Genomic DNA, 15,000 nt, shown 5'->3' with positions numbered 1-15,000 from the left:
TCGACCCCCTTCAATTTACACGAGAAAATCATCTATAGTTTATTGTGCTAAGTAAAACTCATTTACTTGGAGACAAAAGGGCAAATATTATTTAGGCTAGTGTTCATTTGGGGATGGATTTGTTTGTATTTACTTCAAAACTGTACAAATAGAGGATCATTCACAGGCGCGTAGCTGAGGTTTTCGGAGGGGTGTTCGTATTGACAGGAATATTTATTAAGGGGGGCTTTTAAATACGGGCGCCGGAGGCGCGAGCCTCTAGGGGGGTCTGGGGGCATGCCCCCCCAGAAAGTTTTGAAATCTAGAGGCCCGGAAATGCTGTGTTCAGCATTGTGCTAGTAAATGTTTCAAACTCGATGGGGTGTAAAATAACAGGTATTTTTAGTCATAACAACAACATTTCCGACGTTTTGTTAACTTGATACCTTCATGCGTACATACCGGCTTTGTACACTAAACGAATTTCACTTGTACTCATTCTCCTAACAATTTAATACTTTCCCGATACTTTAGGCGTTTTCTTGCAGGGTAATTTAAAAGCTGCAACGCTCAAAGTTTGTTTTTCATTCCTCCACTATTTGCTAAAAGCTGAAAACCAACAGTTTGTGTTTTCAGTCCTCCATTATCGACCACCAAAGGGGGTTCGTTCGAACCCCTCGAACCCCCCTCCTACGCGCCTGATTCATGAATTCTTTAATAATCGTTGCGCTTAGTGGAACACAGGAAGCCCACGATTTATAGACTTTATGGGAAAATAGACTTTGAGCTTATGAATGCTAAAATAAGCTGTAAATGTAGAAATAAACTTCACTTAGCTTTACGTACAGTTGTCCACGTCTTTTTTGTGCAATCGGAGGGCAAACTGTGTCCGTTTTAGACAGGTTTGTGGGTTGCAAATTCTTACGATGTTGTTAGTTGTCATTTCCCGTCATACAGAGAAGAAAGGGTGATGACTCGCGGCGATCTCTTCCCACAAATTGGTCTCGCATCACAAAGCAACGGTCCGAATCGCCATAAAAACACCACAGCCTTAAGACCAGATAAATTTCCTATCACATCAACTCCACTCCGGGTCCACACTGCGATTTTTGGCGGATAAATTCCAAATAATGTTCGGCTTTCTATAATCTTTCCATGCGCTCAGCTAGATGTGTGGCTACGGCCGTTATGGCTATGGGGATCATATTACATTCTGCACTCTCATTGGTCAAGAGTTTCAAATTGTCCAATGAGAGCGCAGAATGAAATAGGATCGCCATGAAGCTATAACGGTCGTATCCACTCATCTAGCTGATGCGCTGGCTAGTTTGTTTGCCCTCCGATTGCACAGAAAAGACGAGAACAACTGTACGTAGAGGTAGGTGAAGTTTTTTCTACATTTACAGCTTATTTTAGCATTTATAAGCGCAAAGTATCTTTTCGCATGAAAAGTCTGTAAATCATATACCGAGCTTGGGCTGCCTGTGAGTGGAATAGAAAATATTTTCGATGTAAGCGCTGGAGACAGGGAACTACAATAGCTACGTTTATTTGATTCAGCAAATTTCAGTGCCACCTGTGAATTGTCTCAAATGTGGGTCATATCCGAGGGACCGAACGTTCAAGAGCAATCAGACAGCAGAAAAACACCGTAACTGGCAAACTCGTTCAAGAGAACTGAGTACTGGAAACTTATGCTTCACATTGCTTTATAGCCTGACACAGGACTGGCGAAGTGGTGAGAGGACTTGCCTGACCCCCTTGGACTTTGACGGTTAAATAGGGAACAAAAATGCTAAGTGGTACAATTAAAAGAAGAAAATTACCTCGAGCAATTGTAATCTGGATGGCTGATTATTGACAGTGCCAGTGAATACAATAGAAGGAAAAAGGGGTGGTATAAACAGCCGATGGCGGTCAATGCGAGGCTTAAGCATAGTAAGCATAACAGTATGTGTGCCCAACAGGAAAATCCATTTTTAGTTTATTTTTACTGTGGACAGATAAGCCGTCCTCTAGTACGTGAGGTTTCCTTCCTGTGGTTTATCATTCAGTCAACTCTAGACAGTGTTGAAATGCACCCGACGGTTAAATTTAGATTCCTGTTACGGGGAAGAAGCATTAGTCTGACTGGTCCATTTTGCCTCAAATTGTAAAACATTTCACCCCACGATGGTCACTTAGATCAAGGAAGCTATTTATTTCTTCTCTAGAGAAAGTTCTCGAGCTTTCATTGTATGTTAATCCAGTCTTAACTACTCAGAATACAGACCTAATCTGCAACCTTGTTTATCGACTGCAAGGTTTAATCACCTTAGTAAAACGAAATTAACCACTTTGCATTTCACAATGAATGTAAATTTTAAGATACACCCTACATTTACTAGGTGCCTGGATTTTGAGTGAACTACCAGGTTTCTACTTAAATTGACGTAATGCGACGTAAGTAATCAAAATAGTTTGACCTCAAGTCATTATTAGCAGTTTTAAACAGCTGTTGGGAATCTGATTGACACTTTCCAAATAGGCTTAATGAGAAATACAGAGGTCACTAAATGCAAAACTAACGCAAAGCCTGTTATGGCTACAATCGGGCATTTAGCCTTAAATTTCTATATCTCAAGTTCCCACTAGCCATTCTGCAAGCTCTTGTTTGTGTTTCCTTTTCACCCAAAGGTTTTAAATCATATCGAATTACATACACAAGCTTGGGTACCTGATAAACAAAAGGACACATCACTCATAAGTGTTTGCACCTTATGGCCCCCTCATTTGTCAACGGTATATATTAATTTACAATAATTCCTTTAAGGTCAAAGCAGGAGACAGAACACGAGTAATTTGTTTCCCATTTTCCCGCGTAGTTTTGCAAGGAGTTGCACCTCGTTCTGGAGTTATTGCTGATTGTCGCTGTGCCTCACGGTTGTGCAATCGACATCGTTTTTTACTTATTTGCCAAATTAACATATTTGTCATTCCTGGCAAGTCAACAGACTTACTAAGAACATTGACGGAAACTATATGACAGGAAAAGATTGACATTAACTATTGTTTATTCCACACTCGTTGCGCTGATCGAGGATCACTATGAATGTCGTGTCGTGCAAGATGACTTTGTTTGCCATCGGTATTGTCCTTGCTGTAAGCCAGAGACTGTCAGGCCTTACCACACTCAAGACTGTCAATGCCACAAGTCCTAATGCAAACACAACGGACATTCAAGTGGCTAGGGAAGTCACCATTTGTGAGTACCTTTATGCGCACCAAGAGATCATGTGCTTCATAAGTTCGTCACAGATTTCATGTTAATTTCGTGAGCGGCTTGCAACATCACGAAATACTATAACACCAGAAAAACGTGATTTAGCCCTCCTAAAGCGTTTAGTTTAGTCCTTATGCACGTGCTACTATCTTGATAAAACTCCCCGCCACAAAATCCTCGCACTTACATAAAAAGTAATTATCATCAACGATTAACTGTGACAAACTTAAGATAGTTGAGTTGGTTAATTTGGGCTTCCTTGGTCACTTTATAACATCTGAGTTTAAAGCACCGGGATTTTCTATTCAGCGTTTCAACGTGGAAGATTTGAAATTTTAAGTAATTTTTATTATTAAAAGGAAGAAACATCACAATTGCTTCATTTAATTATGCCATACCATAAACAACAACAACAACATCAACAACAAAAAATTAAAATGTCACGGCCGGAATGAGAACAAGTCTTGATTTAAGTGTCAATTCAAACTTGCAATTCAAAAGTTCAATTCGGCAATTCAAACCTACATGCCATTCAAACTTTCACTTCGCAAATATTCAATTGAATTGAAGGTTTGAATTACCGAAATGAATGTTTGAAATTGCTGAATTTCCAATCTGAGGGCGGTTTGAATAGCTAAATTGAATGTTTGATTTGCCGAATACATGTTTGAATTTTGTCACTAAAAACGAGCCATATGTTAAACGGGCACTGTGAAGAAATCAAATCATATTAAATCAACTCATATCAAATAGTTGGTTGCTTGTTTTGAGGAGAGGGGAGTACCCAGAGACACTGAAACTTCTCGGAGCAGAGTAGAGAACGAACAAACTCGACCCACATGTGACGTTAAATTTGGGAATCGAATTCGGGCCATATTGGTGGGAAGCGAGGGCTCTTGCCACTGCGGCATTCTTGTTCCAGGATTGATTCAATTAGAACGGATTTAGTACATCCATTTTTTTTGGCTGGCCTTACATATTCACCTGACCTTCTGTTGATCGTCATTAGTTAAGTTAAAACCAATTTAAGCGCATTTGTAATTCAAATCGAACGGGCATAAGTTTCCAATGTCATCAGGCTTTTTATGATTGTGCTCCATTTGGAATACCCAGGAACTCTTGCGTTTTTGTAGCGGCATCGTTTAAAGAACAAGGCATATAACAATACACCCTATCCATTAGCAAATAAGTGGCCGGGTACATTTCAGCAGTTTAGCTCTTTCTTTAAGTACCCTTTACAGTAGCCATAGAGCACCGTCCGTGTATCTTTAATTAGGATTCATTTTACCACTCAGTCTTTCCAAGACAAGTCAATTTATTATTTGTCTTCTTTTGGTTATTGCTTTTTAGGAGTTAAACGTCTTTTTGATTAATTATCGAGTCCCAAATTCAAACCGGTATAGTGTTACCACAAACATAAGATGAAAGATCCCGGACGTTTTAATCAGTACCTTCATTTTTAATTTAGTTCGTTCATTGAAGTTTTTGCAAGAAATCACGCACGAAGCATCTCTTGCTGAAACTTGCTTTCTTCACCCCATCACCTATACATCATTTAACCACTAGAGCGGTTTTCAACTGAGTGTCGAAAGTAATTAGCAAATTGCTTTGGTTTTGCATTACTTTACTCAGTGATTGGTTCAAAGTTCTCGCGCCACTTTTTTAACCAATCAGAAGTGAAACCAAAACCAATCGTGGCTCGCGCGTGCACATTTTCCCGCGCTTTCTGTCGGCTACGTGCAAGTACTTCGAGTTTTGATTGGTTTACTGGATTGTCTCTGTCCTTTTTGATTGGCCAAAGTAATTACTTTGTATAAACTCTTGTTCTTAGGCCATCGTAGCTTGATTAAGAAAATAACACAAACAGCGGTGATAATATATATAGTTTTCAAAATTGAAACGGTCACTTTTGAAAATGTGTGTTGATTAGCATACGAAACGTCAAGTTTTATAATTACTTTGGTTTTGGTTTTACGACACTCGATTGAAACTCGCTCTAAAACATTTGTAAAACTAACAATCCTGACCGAGTTAAGGAACGGCCTGTCCCAAAACCAACGCTTAACCCGCGGATGAACGGATTTTCCATCATAGAGAGTGAACTGTGCAGGGTCCCGTTTCTATGACCACCCCCAAACCTCTTTGGGCAAGAAACGTTATTTCTGAACTTGTCAACGGCTTGGTTTAAAACGTTGGTCTTTTCTATTGTATGTTTTCAATACCACAGGAAAATCCCGCGTATAAGAACCTAGTGGAGTAAGAACCTACAGCCTGAAATTTGTCATTTAGACAGCTTTTCTTATAAGAACCAATTGGGCTTGAAATTTCGCAAGGGTTCTTATTTGGTTGGCATGTAATGAGTTATGGAATGAGGAATAAGGCTGAAGGCTTGGCAGTGATTTATACTGTTCGAGATAAAAGTGTACTCCTCCACTGCAAACTTTACTTTCAAGAAAAGGATATTTACCACTCTTTTCATTTTTCAATGTCACTGTTTCATAGTGTTTAGTAGTTTTTCTAAAATCTTAGTAATTTTCTCATCACACACGTTACACCTATGTTATACAACTGTATTTAAAATTTCACAACCTTGCATCACTCAGACTCTTTGAAAAAGTAAGAACCTATTTAAGAACTTAAACAGGCTTATTTTGTCTTATGCATCAAATATGTAAGAACCTATTCACGTTGAGCTTGAAAATAGTAGGTTTTTATACGCGGGGTTTTACTGTAGCAAAATGAGAGTGAAAATTGGTCAAAACCTCAAGACCTCTCCTTTCCGAAGATACAAAGGGAAATGTGACACCCGAAATGGGCCCTTCGTTTCAACCTGAGACTTCATTAAGCATGTTCGTTTTAAAGAAACGAGAGCCGGTATATATCAAGAAGCTTGTTATTTTTAATAGAATTCGCCTGTTACACTGAGCTTCTATCTTCCTTTTGGACTTTCTCGACTTACTCTTTTTTTATAAGCACCTCTTTTACAAGATGGTTGAGGCTGAGATTAACCAGACTTAACGTTACCAATCGTGGTTTTCCAATTGCATGACACACTGAAGAACATCTTAGCTTTTAGTCGAACTTAGTATACCGCACAATTTTAAAAACATGTTAACAACGTTTTCAGGCTCAAAACGTTCCCCATGATTGGACGTTCTTACAAAAAAGAGCTTATATCTTTTCTTAAAGCTTTTAAACTCAGTTTAAAAATTATGTTTTATTCGCGGCTAATCCGTTGTGATGATCCAGTAATACTGTCGTTCGGAGCTCAAATGTACAGTCGTTTCAGTGATGGCTCTCTCCAGTTTATAATCAATGTCAATGTAAATAATATTATTCCCTTTGGACGAGTGTCTTTGATGAAAACTGAAACGAGTGTGAAAAGTCCAGCAACGTTACAGTAGAACTGAGGGAAAAGAGCGTGTATTCTCTCGCTTTGCACGTTTTCTACATCGCCCGCGCGTCATCTTTTTGACTTCGGTACTTGCTACTCAGATTATTCAGACACTTTTTTCTGGATGGAGGTGCGATCAAAATTACCTTAGAGATTTCGGTCATTGGATTGTTTTTTCTCTCGGGGAGAATTATCCGTCGTTAAGCTTCAAAAAGCAGCGAAAATCCATTTCGAAGCGTGCTTTTTTCTCTCCTCTTCACAACTACTGGGATTTGGGCATGCGCAGACTTCATTCATTTGCACGGCCAGCTTCCGCGACACCAGAGTACTGCTACTGTTAGGCCCGATTTACACGATACGATTTTGTCGCATGCGACAAGCTCACGACAGGCCTGCGACATGACTTACGATTGCCGCAGCGTTTTAAAACCTGTTTTAAAATGCTACGACATTTTTTCTGACGTACACAACAATCTTAAATCATGTCGTGGGCCTGTCGTAAGCCGTTGTCGCATGCGACAAAGTCGTACCGTGTAAATCGGCCCTTAAGAGGATTAGGTACAACAATGAGTTAGCCGATTAGGTCAATTTTCTAATTTCACGAATCGTAATTTGTTTACAACATGGTTAGTATTTGTCGACTCAGTTGAGAAGTGAATTTGGCTCGAATGAGACGCTTCGCGTAGTTCATTATGTAAACCGCGGATGTCACTATCGCATAATCCTGGGAATATCTGCCAGTCTTATAGTAGGTATTCAACCAACCTCTAGAGACACCAATAACAATAGAGAAATGTACGACTTCTGGTGCACGAAAAAAGAAGGTAATCAGTAATGAGAGATCTCTTATTTTTCGTCCACCAACATGGCGGCAATGACGTCACGTCACGTCAAAACCTATTCCGAACTCACCCCAGCTAAGCTCAGCTTACAGAGTCTTACATTATGGTAAATACTATCCACAGCAAGAAGATAAACAATCTTCGTTGGCTGACCCACTTTGTTATTTTACAGTTGTCACATACACAGCCCCGCGTAAAAAGGATCTTTCCCTTTGAATTTTACAGTGCCGGGTGGATGCAATTTCGATGTGGATTTCTGCGATTGGACAAATGAAACCACAGACGATGATTTCGATTGGATAAGAAGAGCTGGCAGAACTCCAAGCAGCAAGACTGGTCCAAACGAAGACCGAACAGGAAAAGGTACACGCATGGGTACATAGTCATTGCCTTATGATGGCGTTTCGTGGTTCAGGATCAAGGACGTAGCTAGGGAGGGGTCCTTGGGTGCCCGTGAACCTCCCTTTGTAAGGCTTTTTTTAAAGCAAACAACCTACAATATTCAGGTGGTGAAAACGCCACAATCTGGTGAGTACCCTCTGTTTGACACAGGGTGACCCCCACCCCTTGAAAAGTCCTGGCTACGTCCGTGAGGATCAAAAGGGAAAGCTCCATTCAGTTGTTTTTGTTTTAAAATAACCTCTTCAATTGTGTAATGATTCACTAATCAGATCTTTAAAAACGTTTAAAGAACACAACGTTCTATGAAGTTTTTGAAATAGATTATCTAATTCCATAGCACTAACCAAGAGTTAAGTCATTAAAACCTTCGTAAGAAGAGAGACAAATTTGGATCCTTTAATTTACAATAAAAAATTCTCTCCAAGGATACTATGCTTACATCGAGACATCTTGGCCGCGAGGTTCTGGTGAAACAGCTCGAATGATTGGCGGCCCTTTTTCAGGCATACGGTGCATGCGATTTTTCTATCACATGTACGGAAGGGATATTGCGGACCTACAAATTTACGTTCGAGAGCTCAACAATGGAATGGAGAACTATGTATGGGGACGGTACAAGAACCAAGGAAATGCCTGGAGACATAGCAACACAACGGTGTTTGGCAAGAACTATACAGTAAGTACAAACGTCCAGGCCACAACTTTTGGATAACACTCTCTAGTGAATGAATCACCAGTGGAGAATCAATTAGGTTAGAGAGCTCCTTTACGTGGAATAGCGCCATAATGAGATTTACGTTACAAATTGACCCTTTAATCAAAACCTTAACTAGAACCCTTAAGGGTATAAAGTGCAGGTTGCAGGAAGCAGATCACAGTTTTGCAATAACCAAACCTTAAAAAAAATGCTAACCTTAGGCTTAAACTTTATCCAAGGCATAGTTTTAGGTATAATCAACGATGAAATGATATATAAAATGGGTCATTCCTCACGGGAACATTTGAACCCACAAATGACCAGCTCCCAACGTCAGGGGCTTCATAGCTCAGTTGATTACAGCGTCGCACCGGTATCGCGAGGTCACGGGTTCGAACCCCGTTGAAGTCTTGAATTTTTCAGGCTTCTTTACGCAATTGCAAAAATTGCGTTCATAACTGCGAGGATTATAGCTTCACTTGATTTAGGCATAATGTTAGTCATTAGCAAAGGATAGGGTTGGTTCATGTATAGTGAAACAATGACTTGCAGCCTGCAACTTGCAGTTTACTCCCTCCAACCGAAATCACTTATTAAACTAATGTCTGCTTACTTCAAGGTCAGTTGCCTGCAGCTACGCTTAAAACAATTACAATTAGACACCTAATTACATCGACAAGCATTGTTAATTCGTTGCCCACAGTTTTTCCCTCTTTTTCGTGGCATTCATGCTCAACTTTGTTCATAAATGCAAATCGCTTTCAATATGCGTCACAAAGTGTCCCCTTGCTCCACTCCTCAACTTGAACATCGATCGTTTCTAGCAATACAGGCAAACTACCACACGAAGTGTGCACTTCTCGAGTAAAGACAAAAAGATGCATTTACCGGAACCTAAAAATAACGCCAGTACTCACCTCGTTGTTGGAAACAGATAGCAAATATTTAAACTTCACGGGATACTTCGTTTTGGATATCAAAACTGTGTGTGCATCTAATTTCTTGCATTTCTGGACAGAAGTATAAAGAATGCATATGCGATTGTCATCCGTCTTTAGATTGGTTTCCAATTGCTACGCTTCAGGTCAAGTCTGCACGCTTCGCGTTACAATCTTGTGCCATTTTGCGCATGCTCCGCAAGTTACATAAAAGTTGATCATTTCAAATTCTCAAATTCTGATTGATTCTGCAACTATTTGACCGATTTCGATTAGTCAGGACAATTACATGGGTTTTGGTTCTAGAAAGTCATATATATCATAGCTGAAAGTAGACCACCCCACCACTTCCTTCTTCTTCGGTTTCCCAATGCAGCCAAAGACTTCTTTGTTGTGTTCTCGCCTTTATCTAATCATACATGTTTTAAACTGATTGGGAGCACTTTTCATAGGTCATTTTCTTAGCGAGGGTTGGCAAATCGTATCAGGGTGATATCGCAGTGGATGACATAACCTTTGTCAACGGAACTTGTGATGGAAAAGACCTCAACTACCTCGCTAGACTTCAAAACATGAAAGTTCATCATGAAATAAAGGGAGAGCCAGGTAACTATCAACTAAATTTGGCATAGCTTTTCTTTTCTTTTTTTTTTTTTTTCAGTAATAAGCCTGTTTTGCCGTTGAGTGTGGAACGTAATGACGCGGATTCTTTAACTGGCTTAAATTCTCGTGCACGTTTCTCATCACTGAGCCAGTCAGAAGCAAAACCAAAGGCAATCTCGAAATGCAATTCTACGCTTTGGGACTGTTTTAAAATATCTGCGTAACGTTTTCAGCCAATCACTTGCAAGCATGAGTTTTCCCGGGCTCGACGTTAGCACCGCGCAATTTCTGCGACTTCTGATTGGTTCAAATGATTTACTCACTAATGAACTGGCCAAGAAGTAGCAGAAACTAGGTTTTCGTTGGAACGTTCTGTGCTTTCAATGGGTAATATTTCCTAAGGCTTTCCTTTCAGGTCAAAATCATAATTTTCGGTAATTTCCAAGCCATTTAATATATATTCGAGTTTCCTTTTTTGTACTTAACCATCTAATTTATCAATCGACTGAAAGTAAGATGAAGCTGAAACTCCGTTCTTGCCTAGATAGCTTTTTTTCCACTATCAAAATACTGGAAAGATTATCTCTGAAAACTTCACTTAAATCAATTTTCTGGGGTTACATGCCCTCACACCCCCCACAGTAGCTCTCAGTTTTGACCTTTTATGGTGGAAACGTTGGCGCGCCCGATACTTTCATGAACAGATTCGCTACATGGGAAAATCAAACTCCCTGGAAAGCTACCAAAACACCGTCCATTGTACATTTGTGAAGTTCTCAACACCTTGGTCTGACACGCAGAATAAATGATAGATAGGTCTTTTTCATTAAAATAAATAAAGGTTAAAAAAATAATGATAGCACAAACCAAGCCTGAATAGTTACTTCAAACCTGCATTTGTCACCAGTATCGCAAGTTGAAACGTTTGTCTAAAGCTCTTCTTACATTTAGGAACCTGCAATTTTGACGGAGGGTTCTGTGAATGGATCAACTTACCCCTTGGGGATGAATTTGACTGGACACTAAATAGCGGAAGCACAGGAACGTTGAACACTGGACCGTCAGAGGATCACACCGGATATAAAGGTCTGATATTGCAAGTACTATAGCTTATCAAATGGTATTCCGTGTTGTTCGTCTTGAGTCATCTTGTCCTTAATTCAGCCGGTGAAGTAGTGATCTGTAGGTTGGGACCTCACATCTGAGGCAACTAAACGTTTCGGCCAGGATTAACCCGCCTGCAAGCATCACATTTCAACAAAAACTGTTCTAGAAGTTTAGAGAGATATTTGACACCAAAACTAATTTAATTACCTGGCTCTCACGAGTTCTTAAGTACACAGTGTCGTAAAGTCACAGGTTAGGCTCTTGTTAAGAGCACTCGGGATTTTTTTTCAAGAATTCCCGAGTTACCGTCGGAAAATATGTCTCTTCATTGATCTCGTATTTCCAACGAACACATTGATCACTTCCACCAGCTTTCTAACACTAAAAAGTAGGGTTTAAATGAGTACCGAACACTTTCTTTCAGAGGCAAAGGCCACCAAAAACCAGCACAATTCAGATAAAGTCTGTTTTTGGTAAACCCAGAAGTACGGTAACCAATGAAAAAGGGAATATCAATGGTGTACCATTCGAGGGTGCAACCAGCTTACCCAACTGGTATATTATCCGTTTCATCTCTCAGGGGCACCCAACGGAACGTTTCGTTAAATTATCTGTTTGGAAGGCCTTTAATCACCTGGGATTTTCTTTAGGAAATTTTCACATCGAACGTTCGTGATCTGAAAAAGGTAATGCCTGTTTCTTTCTGATCGATAAAAGTATCCTTGTGAGTACCGAAAAAAGGCCAGCTATAGGATTATAGAATACCTATAAGATCTTTGTAAAGTAGACAAAATGCCCTAGTAAATTCGAAAAGCTTCAAGTTTCCCAAGAATAACCGAACAGAAAAAAATTTCATAGCGCAGCCTAAAACGAACCAACAAAGCTTTAAAAGCACTCTGAAGAGCTTGAAAGCAATTGACAGAAAACCGTCGCTGGGTGCCCCTAGTCTTCTAGATTTACTGCTTGATTTCATGACTTTAAAGATAAGTTGGGCTCAGGTTTTCGAAACATCAGTCGGTTTCAACAACAGCACGGAAAATTTGGTTTAATCAAACGAACTTGTGAAGGCAAATTAATCACCCACCGTAAGAACGAGTTGTGAGATATCGTTTCGAGTGTTTAAGCCCTTCGTCAACCCGCGCCGCTGACGAATGCCTGGGGTTAGAATTCGCCCCACCATTCATCAGAGCAACAGTTCCTTTGAGCACTATATTAACCTGGAGGGTATTGTGTGGTTTAATTTTGTTTCTGGTTCATTTTTTTTTTTCAAACCAGTTTAAATTTTTAAACTGTTTTCTTAATGAACTGTCTAGATTTTTCTTTTTTGGGGGTTGTAGTGAGAAAACAGGGGCTTTGGTTTTTTAGGTGGTCTAAAAAGAACTAGACATCTTGTCGTCCCTTCTACTCACCTACCCCTCCCAGATCTTCTCCGGTACCTCCATCCTACCCCACCCTTCCTTCACAAATCTGGGCGCTTAGACTTAAATACTGCTTCTCAGCGCTATTTGAAATGGGTGCACCCCACCCTTCCTTCACACATCTGGGTGCTTAGACTTATATACTTTTTCTCCGCGCTATTTGAAATGCGTGCTTTATAGACTTAAACACTGTTTATCAGCGCCATTTGTAGTTTATAGGCAGTCTGCAGTTGTCATACACCTCCTTAAATGCTAACTGTTTCAAATAAGTACGTAAACCTAATCGAGAGCTTAACCCTGATCACTAAGCTGAACATTTAACCCTAAACATCAATAAAATTATTATTGTCTTCGATAGCATAGGAGACAACAATCCATCATAACAATCTTAAAATGATTTCTGTAGTTTATTTTATACATACTCCATAAAATTAATTACAGAAAGATATCCAAAGATGTTTAAATGGGCAGTGTTCTAAAAAATTAAACCAGTTTAGAAAATTTAAACTGGTTTGAAAAAAAAAATGAACTTTTCAAACCCAAAACAAAATTAAACCATAACAGACCTTCCCTTTTATTTAAATTTTCGACCCAGGATATGGAGTTTCTTCAACCTTTTTGACTGGTTCACTCAATCTTGATTCATATACCGTATGACCAAATATGGAAACTGATTTAGTCAAGTGTTGCCAAGCTGAAAAAAGTGTGCGGGAAGCACAATTTTCAAGGACAAAACATCTGACACATTCAGAATTAGATTAAATTTGAATTCATAAAACAATTATTCCATTCGCGCTTGTTGGATATGAGACTGGCTATATCCAACGCGCGCTCATGGAATTTGGGAGCTTTAGCAACGACGACGGGAACGGCAACGAGAATGTCATTTAAAAACATATATTAGGGAGCTTACGAAACGACGACGCCGACGGCAACGACGACGCTACAAAACAATAGGTTTAGTGAGCCAAAACAATGGCTCTGCACGCTCTGCACGTGCGTTTTACATTTTCGTACATTTCTTTGCCGTCATCTCCAAAATGACGACGTGAAACGACCGAATTCAAGGTTCTGTGGAGGACTTTAGCACATGACGATGAATTTTCAGTTCTCTCTCTACGCTTCCAACCCACTCATACCAGTTTAATTCTTCGACATTTACTACACATTTTAACGCGAAACGACCTGAAATAGTTTCGTAGTGATATGAATAACGCCAACCTGCATTTTTAAATGAAGTCTTCGTAGCCGTCGTCGTCCTCGTTTCGTAAGCTCCCTATTCTCATAATTTTTTTGTAATCACTTTACGACTATTCCAAGTTTTTTAATATGACAAAGGTGTGGCAATTCCTCAGGAATGAAATCGTTATGAGCGGCGCTTAATTTAGGGGAGAAACTAAAATTTATCCTCAAGTGCTGACGTTCTTCATAAAACCTCAAATTTAGCTGTTTCACGTTGACGAATGAACAAAAGTGAAAAAAACACGTGCAGGGCGTGCAAAGCCATTGTTTTTGCCCACTAAATATGCAAATTCGTGACGTTCTCGTTGCCATCCCCGTTGTCCTTGCTAAAACTCTCTATTAAGTAGAGCGGTTTTCCCCTATTTATGTTCGTTAGGAGGATACATCTACACGGAAGCCTCTGAGCCTCAAATGCGAGGACACAAAGCTCTGCTTATGGGACCACGCGTATGTGGTAGTATGTGCTTACAGTTTTATTATACTATGTATGGACGGTACATGGGATATTTAAATGTGTACAAAAGAGAAGGAATGAAGAATGACGATCTCATATGGACATTGTCAGGAAACCAGGGCACGGAGTGGCACGAAGCGTTAGTTGATATTGGAGGGGCTTGTTATCAGGTAAGAATAAGAAATGTTACTTAAATAAATATCAGTCTTCTGTCTGGCAAGTAGGGCTGAGATTTGTATTTTTGCGCTGGATTCAAAGCCCCTGCAATTTTGATCGATCGTGATTGGTCGGAATGATGCAAAATCTGCAAAGAGTGATAAAACTCCATGATCGAATTTAACGGGGAAGCTTTGATGCAAGCCACCGCCTGCAACTAAGCTTACACAAAATTGTTGAGACAATTCAACCTCAAACACCTTAACGCACGCGCACTACCTAACCACGAAAACCCACTCCCTACCCCCACCCTCACCTCGTTATTACCATACGGAAAACATTGTTTCAATCAAAGAGGGGCAACACATTGGCCTATACTCTGAGGAAAAAGTTTACTGTATAGGCATCTTGTATGACAAGGTTAAATGGCATCGCGTTTAAGAGACATTTGGTATCGTCTTTACATAAAACGGCGAATGGAAAACCGCGAGCTACTCCTTTTCCTT

At 39.9% G+C, this 15,000-nt stretch overlaps 1 protein-coding gene across 1 annotated transcript in view; it reads left to right on the top strand.

The window, feature by feature from the left end:
* Positions 1 to 3,033: 3,033 nt before the first annotated feature.
* The window catches only part of LOC137976098 (MAM and LDL-receptor class A domain-containing protein 1-like), a 22,782-nt gene continuing 10,815 nt past the window's right edge, over positions 3,034 to 15,000 (top strand). The window contains exons 1-6 of the mRNA XM_068823371.1: positions 3,034 to 3,223; positions 7,703 to 7,840; positions 8,305 to 8,555; positions 9,967 to 10,120; positions 11,069 to 11,203; positions 14,261 to 14,508. Coding sequence (XP_068679472.1) covers positions 3,067 to 3,223; positions 7,703 to 7,840; positions 8,305 to 8,555; positions 9,967 to 10,120; positions 11,069 to 11,203; positions 14,261 to 14,508 — 1,083 coding nt within the window. The 5' untranslated portion in view covers positions 3,034 to 3,066. The remainder of the gene's footprint in view (positions 3,224 to 7,702; positions 7,841 to 8,304; positions 8,556 to 9,966; positions 10,121 to 11,068; positions 11,204 to 14,260; positions 14,509 to 15,000) is intronic.

The sequence above is a fragment of the Montipora foliosa genome, chromosome 11, assembly GCF_036669935.1.
Source record: "Montipora foliosa isolate CH-2021 chromosome 11, ASM3666993v2, whole genome shotgun sequence".
Lineage (NCBI taxonomy): Eukaryota > Metazoa > Cnidaria > Anthozoa > Scleractinia > Acroporidae > Montipora > Montipora foliosa.
Note: the sequence above shows the minus strand (reverse complement) of the source record. Positions and strands in the feature narration are given on the sequence as shown.